This window comes from Mytilus californianus, unplaced genomic scaffold (genome assembly GCF_021869535.1).
Source record: "Mytilus californianus isolate M0D057914Y unplaced genomic scaffold, xbMytCali1.0.p SCAF_15, whole genome shotgun sequence".
NCBI classification, from domain to species: domain Eukaryota; kingdom Metazoa; phylum Mollusca; class Bivalvia; order Mytilida; family Mytilidae; genus Mytilus; species Mytilus californianus.
Window position 1 is genome coordinate 21,327,653 of NW_026262637.1, and position 13,698 is coordinate 21,341,350.

Below are 13,698 nucleotides of genomic sequence, written 5' to 3' on the forward strand. Positions count from 1 at the left end.
CTGAATTATGACAAGTGATGGCAAAAGCTCATATGGCCTTAAAGGCCAGGTGAGCTAAATTAAAGTGTTCCTATTTTTTCTTTTGCATACTGTATTCAAATTTCACTGATTTGAATAATTTTACATAAAATTTTCATCAATGCCTGGAAGCCATTACATAGGTTTTTTTTTTCTGAAAACACATAAACTTCCAAAACATCACTCAACTGACTATTTACTTACATAATTTGTTTAAATTCTCTAAAGAAAAAACTATAAATAATAAATACTTGAAAAGCAAATCAATATCTTCATAGTGTATAAACAATTTTATTGCATTTTCGAAAAAAAAGAATAATTTCTGTTTAGCATACAGTTTTTATAAAAATTTGTTTCATTATAAATAATAAAGTTTCTTGTGTTGTACCAATGACATTCAACTTCATTTATACAATGGACTAGAACTTAAGTACAGACTAACTGAATACACACTTTCAATAACACTGTTTCTCATTCATTCTGCATGTTAAATTACTATCATTTGTCTCAGTGTTATCTAACACCTGACAATAATGATTTGGTATTATAAACTTTGATCATTTCATCCCAACCACAATCCACTATCTGTCCTGGATTATGTAAATTATGGTCTATGCCGTAAACAAATTCTGTATGGTGTTCAATTGTCTCTAAAGGTGCAGAGTGAGTTATCTCCCATGTCCTGAAAATAAACAAAATATTACTTGTTAAAATAGAATTAAACAGGCCAACATATGGTCTTCAACAATTGACACATGTTTATTTTATATATGTCAAGCATTATATTGTTCTATCTTAGAACATAGGAAAGCAAACAATGAAATTAGTTTAGAACTTTAATAGAAAGTATGAAACACAATTCATTATAAAAGCCAATAATCATAAGGTCACTCTGCGTAATAAAAAAAGAAGAAAAAGGTAAACATCTCCATTTTGGATTTTCCCTGGAGTTTCCTTGGATTTCCTTGGAGTTTGGTATTTTTGTTATTTTACTCCTCACTAGTACAAAAGTTAATGCAATTCAAACTATTTTGAGGATTTTTTATTGATCCATTTTAACCATAAAATATAATACAGAATGCAAGATTTACACTTTCACAGTCATTCAAACACTAATTTCAGGTTTTAATGAAAACTTTTTACAAAAATAATGATTATCAGAGCAACTACTACCCTATAATTATATATTTGATATTGAATTATTTTTTTATTGTTTTGTAATTATTTTAAACATTCTAATATTTACATACTAAATAGTGTGTTTAAATTACATTGTTAGGCAATCTCTGATATTGAATTATATATATATATTTCTAAGTTTTTAAATACATAAACACTACTTTGGATCTCTAACCTTGACACTTCAGAATAAATTTACAATACATTTTGCTAAATGAAGGCTTTCATTTCAAATAAACAGAGGTTTATTATGTGCAAAGCTGTATTCCTCAGAGGTGAAATTACACCAAACAAAATGGATATTTGCCAAGAGAAATGATATACATCAACACCTCCTAATTTTTTGTCACAAAAGAGTTCATCAAGTGAATCTTATATAAGATAATTTTAAATCTTAAATAAGAAAATTTTACCATTATATATATTAGATCATAATTACATCTATAACTATGTTCCACAATGGGTAAACAAGTTTAAAAAAAATTAATTATAATCCAAAAGGATTAGTTATATAGATACATGTAACACATAATTATTTTGGCATAATCTGCTTTTTGTGAAATATTTGGTCTCTTGTAGGAAGAATATTGCAACTATTCAACATAAAAAAGGATTTCTTACCTGACAGTAAAATCATATGAACAGGACAGCAACAAATCTTTACTAAAGGGGGAAGTCTGAAAACAACAGTAAAATCATATGAACTTGACAGTAACAAATCTTTACTAAAGGGGGAAGTCTGAAAACAACAGTAAAATCATATGAACTTGACAGTAACAAATCTTTACTAAAGGGGGAAGTCTGAAAAATACAGTAAAATCATATGAACAGGACAGTAACAAATCTTTACTAAAGGGAGAAGTCTGAAAAATACAGTAAAATCATATGAACAGGACAACAACAAATCTTTACTAAACAGGGAAGTCTGAAAACTACAGTAAAATCATATGAACAGGACAGCAACAAATCTTTACTAAAGGGAGAAGTCTGAAAAATACAGTAAAATCATATGAACAGGACAGTAACAAATCTTTACTAAATGCAGAAATCTGAAAAATACAGTAAAATCATATGAACAGGACCGCAACAAATCTTTACTAAACACAGAAGTCTGAAAAATATTGTAAAATCATATGAGCAGGACAGCAACAAATCTTTACTAAATGGAGAAGTCTGAAAAATACAGTAAAATCATATGAGCAGGACAGCAACAAATCTTTACTTCAAATAGAAGTCTGAAAAAATACAGTAAAATTATATGAACAGGACAGCAACAAATCTTTACTAAATGGAGAAAGTATGAAAAAATACAGTAAAATCATATGAACAGGACAGCAACAAATCTTTAATAAATGGAGAAGTCTGAAAAATACAATAAAATCATATAAACATGACAGCAAAAAAACTTAGCAAAACCAAAAAGTCTAAAAAATACAGTAAAATCATATGAACAGGACAGCAACAATTTTTTACTGAATGGAGAAGTCTGAAAAAATAATGATAAGTCAACTTTTAATGTACAAATAGGTGTAAACAAATAGTATACCGGGTAGATTAAGTGGAAGCAAAACTGAAAAATTCAACTATATTCCATTTTATTCGAAACAGCTGAAAGACGATGATTGAAAAATAAACCCAATGAAATATAAAAAAAATATATTTAGGCTCTCTTGTTCAAATAGTCATAAGACTTATGATATGTCAAATATTACAAATTTGAAATCAAAAAGCTTTTATTCATGCTTTTAAAGTGAAACAAAATGTGGGAATAGTCTTAAAATTTGAGAGTACTTTTATGTCTACATAAAATATCTGGGACCAATTTTGATTATTGTCTGAGCAATTATTCTAAGTACATAATACCGTAATAACAAAAGTAGTTATTCTTAAAACCCTTCAGCTTTTTGGTGGCCCTTATCATATCACAACATAAGTATTAATGTGTTTTGGAGACTGATCTACTACAGTACTATTAAATGGGTAATGAATCATGCATTCACATATAAATAGGATCTTAACCACAAGTTGAATGTTGTAATATAAATGTCCATTATCCACATAAAAAATGAAAATAAATAGAAATTTACCTTAATCCTTCTAACCGCATACTGGTGTCCACGTAATTCACAGATTGGTCCTCTTGAGTTTCTAATGTCCCAACCTTTTATCAAACAATCTACACTACCAGTAAATACTATATTCTGATGAAACAAAGAAAATAAAGTCTTAAATGGATAGTTCTTGATATAGATACAGTAAGTGCAGAAAAATATTAATACACCAGACAGAAAAATTGAAACTATCCGTACCAAGTAGCCATTTCAGTATCAAATGGATTGTGGGTAAAATCACAATATGCTACTGAAGGTTTTGAAAATATTACACAGAATGCTTTACATTCTGAAACATTGAACTTGTCTAACTGTTTTAAGGATGTACTTAGGTGAGGTTTAGGAATTTTTGTCAGATGTTCGGACTCCTTGGTTTTTTCCCTACCATACAGGGTAAAACATTTTGCCCCATAACACCCAATTTTCTTTTCATATAAGACTTCAAAAGCTCATAATAGGTCATTTACCAAAATTTAAGCAGATTCTAGATTTCTTTTCTTTCGATTTGAGACCCAAATAATACCAATGCAAATATAAGGTAAAAGTCAGAGTCAGCCGTTTCCCGCCATTTTAAAAAAAAGAAATATCTCGAAAAGTAGCTCCATAACCTATCAATATCTTTTAGCTTATTTTGTTCCTTAACTAATGCTCTTCTGACTTATAGTATCAATTTTAAAATTCTAGATTTTTTTAATTTCACCTAAGTACATCCTTAAAAACAAATCCTAGTTCAGTCAGCTTTAGTTTGGTTTTTAAAGTAGGTCATCTACCTTAAAATGTCATAAATTATGGAACTTACAATGCAATCACCTTATCTTATCGTGAATCAGACTGTAGTGCTTCCTTAAAACTAGATGAAATACTGTATGGAAAACCAGGTTAGACATAGTTGAGATATCAACCCAATTCCATGTTTTAATTGGGAACTACATGTACTATGAACAATTAAACCAAATAAACATAAAATTGTTCAATAGATTTGAAGTTCTTTTAAAGGTTTGTCTTGTCGTACCTTGACCTATAATGGTTTACTTTTATAAATTGTAGCTTGGATGGAGAGTTGTCTCATTGGCACTCATACCACATCTTCCTATATCTATTGTCTGAAAACTTAATAATACATGTAGCAACAATTACTGTGTGACCAATATAAGGGAGATAATCACAGTAAAAAAGACTATAAAATGTACTTTTTGGTTGAAATACAATGTAATTTTCATTTTTTGTTATTTTAAACCTTCATGCAACTATTTAAATAAAGGATGATATGTTTTTAGTACCTTTTTTTCAGTATAAGAGTATTTTAAGCCATATTTGTCCCATTTTACAGGTCCATTGTGTTTATTAAACACTAAGTTAAAAAAAAAACCAGACATTAGTTCTAGTCATAGGTATATAGACTTTTTGTGATACAAATCATTAAGGCCTTTTGACAGTTTATTGAATGGTTGTTATTCCCCCAAAAGAGTAAAGGGACCCCAGCATAGATGAGGTCCATACAGTTTTTGGATGATGACCAAACAGTTAACTTATCTACATATAATTATTTTTTATCTCACACTGAAGGTTAATGTGTTCGAACAAAACCAAAGGTTTCATTTTACCATACAAATGAAATATATTTTAGAGCTATATCTATGTATCAATGATTAATTAAAATGGCACAAAACTATTCAAAACATTAACATATAATTGCGCTATTGTGGAAAACATAGAGAGTAGAATAATATTGTCATCTTGAAAATATGCTATCATATTTACTGGTAAATACATTTTAATGTTCAGCACAAAATTGTGAATTCGTTTTCAAAACATTTCTCTGTTAATATTCATGATGTCACAGAACAATTTAATCAACAATATATGATATATGGACTGGCTCACGTTAAAAACATAAATAGGAGCAATATATATGTAGGACTCAAATCTATGGTGAGTTCCAGATCTATGGCAAATTCCTAATGCTGTTACCTGATCATATTTTGACCAATCACAAGTAAGAATTTCAGCATTGTGTGCAGGAATAACATTTGAAGGAAATTCAGGTTTTCTGACATCCCATATTCTCAGTGTTTGATCTCCTGAAAAGAGATAAATATCTTTAAACTAAAATAGAAAATGAAAATACTATTATATTTGAACTATTGTTTTTAGTTGTTCAAAATTAACTTTGTGCCTCTTAGTTCAATTTCAGTTATACTTCACTGGTTATATTTGTGTTGTACCAAAAGAAGATACCACTTACCCGGTACCCATTTGTTTTTTCAATGAAATGACAATTTAGAATATAGCATTTATTAGGTTATAGTTAGAGTTTTATTATAATTATTAAACTTATTAAAGCAATAATTCAAAATAAATAAAAATGAAAGATACTTAAATACATCATTGATTGTCTTATCCTGAGAACCACAATTGAAATATGAGCTTCCAATAACATTTCAACAACAATTATAAAATTTCCTTCATACTATTTTCTGTTAATGTTGTTTTTGTAACCTTAATGCTATCTATGATATAAATATATAAACCTGAAGCAGAAGCAAAGCATCCTGGGATATGAGGAGACCATCTGACAGAATACACAATATATTCATGTCCTGAAAATGTAGCAAGTGACTGTGTCTGACTAATATCCCACTGAAAAGTAAGAAAAGATGATATATATCCGGTGGAGGAAATTTTAACGCATTGATAGGACATTTTAGCAAAATAAGTCACATGTTTGAACGAGAAAGTACTAATATATATATATATAGTATAACCCATTTTAGCACAAGATTTTTAACCCATTTTAGCCAAAAGTGAAACGACCAATGCCCATTCTAGTGCAAGATTTTTCACCCAGAACACGACAGAAATCATTAAAAAAAAATAATAAATTTTAATAAAATCAAGAAAGCACAGTTTAAAAAATATCATGTCCATTTAAATACAGCACTAAAAAGATTGAAGGTAAACACAAATGTTACAAGTCTGTTTTAGGCTGGAATTTATATCATAGAGACCGTACGTAATGGGCTTTTGATATACCCCTGTACAATACTGTTCATAAAATTGCAGTAGGAACTGTTCCTTCTCTTTCTCTTGTCTAGATTGAGATGCACATAAATTACTATTCATGGTTTTTGTTTGGTGAGTATTATTCAATCAGGTATAAAGTTTTAGATAAAATGTGCTATCGAAAATACAGGTGAACAGATTAATCCCGTGCTAAAATGGGCTATAATGTCTGCGGTAAAATGTTCCCTAGTAGTTCAAAATTTTTCATCAAATAGTGAACCACACAGGTTTTTGGATCACCAGTTGAATATTTTTCTGCTTTTGAATTCTTGGATTAATTATTCTATTCATTACACTGGCAATTAATGGAATTTAAGAAAAGAAAATGCAAGAAATTTTATCTTTAATCTTAGACATTCTTGCTTCGTTTTCAACTTTGTTGACAAGGTCATCACAACAGCTATGTATATGTAAACAAATTATATCTTGGTGTGATTAATTGTATAATCTACATGTGTTTCTGTAACATCCAATCTGTGAAGTAGGATAGACTTATTTTTTATATTCCTACAATAAAAAAAAATTGTAACAAAACATCTTTGACATTAAGAGACAAGTATCCATGATATATTAATTGGTTATTTCTGCCTACACCAAAGCTCTGAGATGAAATGCATCCCAATTTCGAGCCCCTATTGATTTGTATTTCAAAATTTTACTTACCTGAAAGTTTATGAAATAAGCAAATTTTGAGGCAGGAATGAATTCATTTGTAAGATTTTTCATCTAAATGAAGAAAATTATGGGACTTTAATCCTATTATTACAACTATTTTACAAATAACGAATATTTTTTGATTGATGCAAAATTTGTTTAACTGGAGCCGTATAAGGGGAGATAACTCAGATAATTTAAATTTATATTGTATAATCAATTTTTCGGTTTCGTATTGTAGACTATAATTTTTATTAGATTTTTGAAAATAAAATGATATAAACTACATTTTGGCAAAGTACAAAAAATTTGTGTCAATCATTCTTTTATTCTCCCATACTTCCTTAAAATATAATAACGTTATTATTTAAGCACTTTTTGATTATTTGAATACTATCATTAGTACTTTTCAGATTAAGAATCATGAAAGAGACTCTGAAACTAATTTTTGAATTAAGAACTTCCCCTTTCAATGCATTAATACAGGTATTGTGTAATGCAGAGTTACTATGAGGAGAAAATTTATGTGTAACCTTGATAGACAATGTTAGATGTATGATGAATTACAAGTTTTTTTCAGAAGGAAAAGGGCTAGATCAATAACAATGAAATATTCCATGCAAGGTAATGTGAATCTAAATACATGTAAGTTGTGACAATGATTCAAGTATATACAAGTGAAATAGTTGTTAATTTTAAAGTCAATTTATGGTATAGATTAAGTAGGGCTATAACATATAAACATCAATATTCATTGTATTGTAACACAAAGTACATAATAATTGCAAGGCCTATTCTTGTAATATACACACCAGTTTAATAAGTTTATCCCATGAGCCACTTAAAACAAAGTTTTCATTTCTTGTCTGACTCCAATGTACTGAATAAACCTAAAAAATAAGGCAAGCTATATATATTAATTAAGGTAAATTGTATAAGGATTACACAGTTACAATTTATACCACCTTTTTTAAGACAATGAGGTACATCAATTCTGGTTAACATTACAGTTTAACACAGTTAATAGATAATTGCAAAACCATGGCATACACAATTCTATGATATCACATTAATTTGCCCATGGAGTCATGAAATTTGTGCTGTATACAGGAGGAGGCACGATAAGATAAGAATCTTTATCTTAAATTGCAATGGTTTGCTTCAGCTAATCATAGATATGCTTCTGGTAATGTTTCACAAAATTCTATTAAGGTTAGAAAGTGTTGATGTCTTAAAAACTTAAGCCCCAGACATAAAAAATAAAATTCAAAACTTTGCTCAAGATCCTATCTCTCGATACATGTGATAATGAAGAAGCTTCTGTCAAACTTTCATAAAATTCTATGCAGATTGGAAAAAAAAACATTCATGTCTAAAAACTTTAACCTGAGATTGTATCTAAATGTTAAATGCAAAAATACTAAGTCTATTTATCAGTAAAATACAGAAAAATTAAAACAATAATTTCAAAATTTTGCTTTGAATGCTGTCTATGATCATGTAGTCGAAGCCTTGTTGAAGTTAAATAACATTTCTTGAAGGTTTGACAAAGTTATTGATGTCTAAAAAAAGTTTAACAAGTATGTTTTTCTATTTCATGTACAATTTTCTATTTCATGCACATATATAAAAAAGAAGATGTGGTATGATTGCCAATGAGACAACTCTTCACAAGAGACCAAATGACACAGAAATTAGCAACTATAGGTCACTGTACGCCCCTGTATGTTTTCTATTTCATGTACAATTTTCTATTTCATGTATATTTTTCTATTTCATGTACAATTTTCTATTTCATGTATATTTTTCTATTCCATGTACAATTCTCTCTTTCATGTAGCATTTTCTCTTTTATCATTATCATGATTATGTATCATTTTCTCCTTTATTTGCTTTTCCATGTATGATTTTTTTTCATGTACCATTTTCTCTTTCATGTACGCTTTTCTTTTTCATGAACATTATTTTATCTTTACAGGACATACTACTGTAATAAGTTTTCGTGTAAAATTATTTTTCATGTTCTCATCGTGAGCTTATAACAATTATGACAGCTCAGTTGCTGATATTCTATATGTTTTGTACAGTGGTAATTAACTTTTACATTTCCCTGATAACATTTCCTGTATAAAAAATATTTGTTCTATGTTGAAGATCTTATGGGGATCAATGTTTATTGGAAACTTTTGTTTTAGGATTGTTTTTCATTGATTATTACAACACATCTGCTTTTATTTATATCTTGACATTTCTGTTTGTCTATATTTTATATGTTCACAATTTTTCATCATTTCTATAGACTTATTTCATTACTTTATAACCAATGTAACTACCTCTTTTGTATGTTCTTTGTATGCTTTGATAGGACCCTGCAATGGAAAAAATTCTTCAACATATATTCAGTTTAAGAATGATTTGATTAAAATATATATCAACGTATGACAGTAGTAGTTAGCATAAAACGCACCTAGAATAACAAGAGTGCACACGCTGAAATGTCTCGCCTTCTTTACTAATCATTGATATTATGTTGAAAGTCCTAAATATAAAGCTTTATTACAACTGTCACATAAACTTAACATTAACCAAGTAAACTAAACATTGACCAATGAACCATGAAAATGAGGTCAAGGTCAGATGAACCATGCTAGGCAGGCATGTACAGCTAACAATTCTTCCATACAACAAATATAGTTGACCTATTGCTTATAGTTTAAGAAAAACAGACGAAAACACAAAAACTTAACACTGAGCAATGAACCTTGAAAATGAGGTCAAGGTCAAATAAAACCTGCGTGACTGACATATAGATCATAAAATATTTCCATACACCAAATATAGTTGAACTATTGCATATAGTATTAGAAAAAAAGACCAAAACTCAAAAACTTAACTTTGACCACTGAACCATGAAAATGAGGTCAAGGTAAGATGACACCTGCCAGCTAGACATGTACACCTTACAATCATTCCATACACCAAATATAGCTGACCTATTGCATGCAGTATTAGAAAAAAAGACCAAAACTCAAAAACTTAACTTTGACCACTGAACCATGAAAATGAGGTCAAGGTCAGATGACACCTGCCAGCTAGACATGTACACCTTACAATCATTCCATACACCAAATATAGTAGACCTATTGCATACAGTATAAGAAAAACAGACCAAAACACAAAAACTTAACTATAACCACTGAACCATGAAAATGAGGTCAAGGTCAGATGACACCTGCCAGTTGGACATGTACACCTTACAGTCCTTCCATACACTGAATATACTAGACCTATTGCTTATAGTATCTGAGATATGGACTTGACCACGAAAACTTAACCTTGTTCACTGATCCATGAAATGAGGTCGAGGTCAAGTGAAAACTGTCTGACGGGCATGAGGACCTTGCAAGGTATGCACATACCAAATATAGTTATCCTATTACTTATAATAAGAGAGAATTTAACATTACAAAAAATCTGAACTTTTTTTTCAAGTAGTCACTGAACCATGAAAATGAGGTCAAGGACATTGGACATGTGACTGACTGAAACTTCGTAACATGAGGCATCCATATACAAAGTATGAAGCATCCAGGTCTTCCATCTTCTAAAATATAAAGCTTTTAAGAAGTTAGCTAACGCCGCCGCCGCCGCCGCCGCCGTAGCCGCCGCCGCCGCCGCCGGATCGCTATCCCTATGTCGAGCTTTCTGCGACAAAAGTCGCAGGCTCGACAAAAATCATGATGGCAGGTATGAAAAATACTTGTAAGTTGTACCCCTGACTGTACTTTTAGTTTTCTACAAACATGACAATGTGTTTTTTTTTTCACTTAAGCTTGTTCATATTTCAAATGTTTTCATACAAAACAACAATGTGTGTTAATTTGTACATGTTTATATGTGTATGTGTTATGAATGAGAATGTAATGTGTATTGTTGTCATTATGTCCCTTTGGGTGACCTTAATTGAAAATAAAGAACTTTGAACTTTGTACATTCATGACATTCAGAAACAGTAACTTGTGGATCAATGCAATATCTTTTCTGAATGATTGCTTATGTCTTCTGTGTCATGAAAATTAAAACAATGTTTTTCACTATCAGCAATTGATTAGGAGTACATACTAACTTCAACAGGTATTTTTACTTTTGATTTTAAAACATACAACTATATATTAAAAATAACTTTTGGTTGTGAAGAATTCGGTTTTCAGGTTCCAACAATGCCATGTATGTAAACTTACTCTTGGTTGTGAAGCATCCCACACAACAATTCCACCATCACCAGATGCAGTTACAAGTACATTTTCATTATTCTCTGCCCAGGTCACATCAAACAAGCCATCATTCCAGTCAAACACTACAGTAGGAACCAGTCCATTTGGGGTCTGGTCTATGATAAAGAGTGTACCATTCCCTAAAGTTGAGACAGGAAAAAATGAAAATAAAAAAGGATTGAAAAAAAGATCTTAAAAGGGGAACACAAATTCCTCTGCAGCAATACAGGATTCACAATATACCATATTTATATTACTTCAAAAATGTTGAGATGGGGAACTGAAATTCCTTAATCATGTTAATTTTTAGTTTTTCTTCTATTCACACTAGTATGATGCTTTTTCTCTGTATAATCCACAGGCACTTGTCTCTTTAAAAAAAAAAATACCTATATGCATGTACATCATGTACATTAATAGTTATACTAAAGTATATAGGTTTTTGTTTTTTTCATAGACAAGTGCCTGTGGTATAATCTATACAAAATGTGTAATTTTTTTCACCTTCTTCTTCTTCTGGTATACAGTTACAAATTCATAACATTGAAGATTACGTACTGTTTGCATGCCTAGGGAATGTAAATAAAAAAATATCAAAGAAAAGTGCAAAAGAATAATAATACATATTTTGAGAATTTGTTTTGGTGTTTGTTGGAATTAGTGCTATTGATGGTATTGCAATCAGTCTACATACAACTCTGTAAAACTTAAGTCTAGTTTTTAGATTGTCTTCAAAAATACTGAATTCCATCAAAGTTTTTGACGATTACTTTCCGGTGCATGCCTGTATGAGGTTGCTTTAAGTTAATTACAATTTTGCTTTTATCTATGAAATTTACAATTTTTATTAAACTTTTAAATTTTTTAAAACGGACTCTATGGGCGAACAGACTCAGGGCGAACGGACCCAGGGCAAACGATCCGATACCCTCCCATGCTGCTGGATAACTCGGACTAAAACAAAATCGGCCTATCACAAACTCGGACTATAACAAACTCTGCCTACCATTATTTATATGCGGAAATATATTGAACAAACTCGGACTACGATTAGTAGATTGTTTTGTGGGTTTTTTTTCTCACTTTAATAAAAAACAAACTTGATATATAAAACTTATATATGAATTTTGAGATTATGATAAATATTTTTGAAAAAACAATGTATAGAAATGTATTAAAATAAACTTAGCATATTTATTCTAAAACCAGTTGTTTGCATGACACGGGTTATGTTGACTTCTCATATATTTTAAGATGGTATAATACTATTGAAGACCCATTGGTGGCCTTCATATAATTACAGGTAGTTTTGTTCTCACTTGGGTGATTAAATAGGTGTCAATTAAGTACACGTGTCAGTTGTTAGTTTAAATTATGGTGATTAAAAAGGTGTCAACGATACACGTGGCATGATGTCATATTACCAGTTGAATCAATTAAGATATGCATATGATAAATTATTTTGAGAGGGACATTATTACAAATTATAATACAGAAATACAAATCAGTGGTTAAGATTTTCATTATTAAATGAATGTATTCTTAATTTTCTTTTTATACATATCTTGTTAACTCATTTATATTACTCGCTTCTAAAATGTTCAAAATAAATTATTTAATTATTAAATTGTAAATCATTATTAATTTCAAATTAAGTATTGATTATTAATTTCCAATAAAAACAGAATCAAACAATATACATATATTCTTCTAGTAGTCTGAGTTTGGTATAGTCCGAGTTTGTTATAGTCCGATTTTGGGAGGCCGATTATGTTATAGGCCGAGTTTGTTATAGTCCGATTTTGTTATAGGCCGAGATATCATGGAGTCCCCTCCCATACCATCTTTTTTAAAAATAAAAAAATGCTTGCCTGCAATTCCATAATATTGTGATGAGGCACATGCAAATCTATGTTGAAAATATGGAGAAAATTCTACAGAGTATCCATGCCTTCCTTTAATTTGAAGTGACATTTACATTTTTTTAACCTAAAGTACACATCCCGAAAAAAATCCTTTCGGTCTAGATATTGACCTCTATAATGAGAGAAGATTATTTTACGACATTAAAGGGAATTTTTTTATTGATTAATATTCAGATAAATCAAACATTAATATATGAATATGTTGATTAGGTGACACACTGATACTGAGACTATTATATTTTGTCATAGACTGATAAAAATACGAATGTCTTTGAGTTTTGCGACACTGCCATAATTCGACAGACAACATTGCCCGCCATTTTTACAAGTGACAGCTACAGTTTACATCAAAAATGCGTAACAAATATCATTTACCCTAGGTTGTAAAGAAACAATATTGAGAATGGACACAACAACTTCGCATTTCCTTCCTTCAGAAATAGCGAGATTGGTATTAGGTGTGTAAAATAAGCA

General features: G+C 29.9%; 1 protein-coding gene across 1 annotated transcript; it reads right to left on the reverse strand.

The window, feature by feature from the left end:
* Positions 1-293: 293 nt before the first annotated feature.
* On the reverse strand, positions 294-13,343 carry LOC127725646 (peroxisomal targeting signal 2 receptor-like). The gene is made up of 9 exons (XM_052232747.1): positions 13,171-13,343; positions 11,267-11,439; positions 9,359-9,394; positions 7,838-7,915; positions 5,840-5,948; positions 5,280-5,389; positions 3,285-3,398; positions 1,819-1,874; positions 294-700 (listed from the first exon to the last, which is right to left on the reverse strand). The coding sequence occupies exons 1-9, from the start codon at positions 13,271-13,273 to the stop codon at positions 532-534; spliced, it is 948 nt and encodes a 315-aa protein (XP_052088707.1). The 5' UTR covers positions 13,274-13,343; the 3' UTR covers positions 294-531.
* Positions 13,344-13,698: the final 355 nt, after the last annotated feature.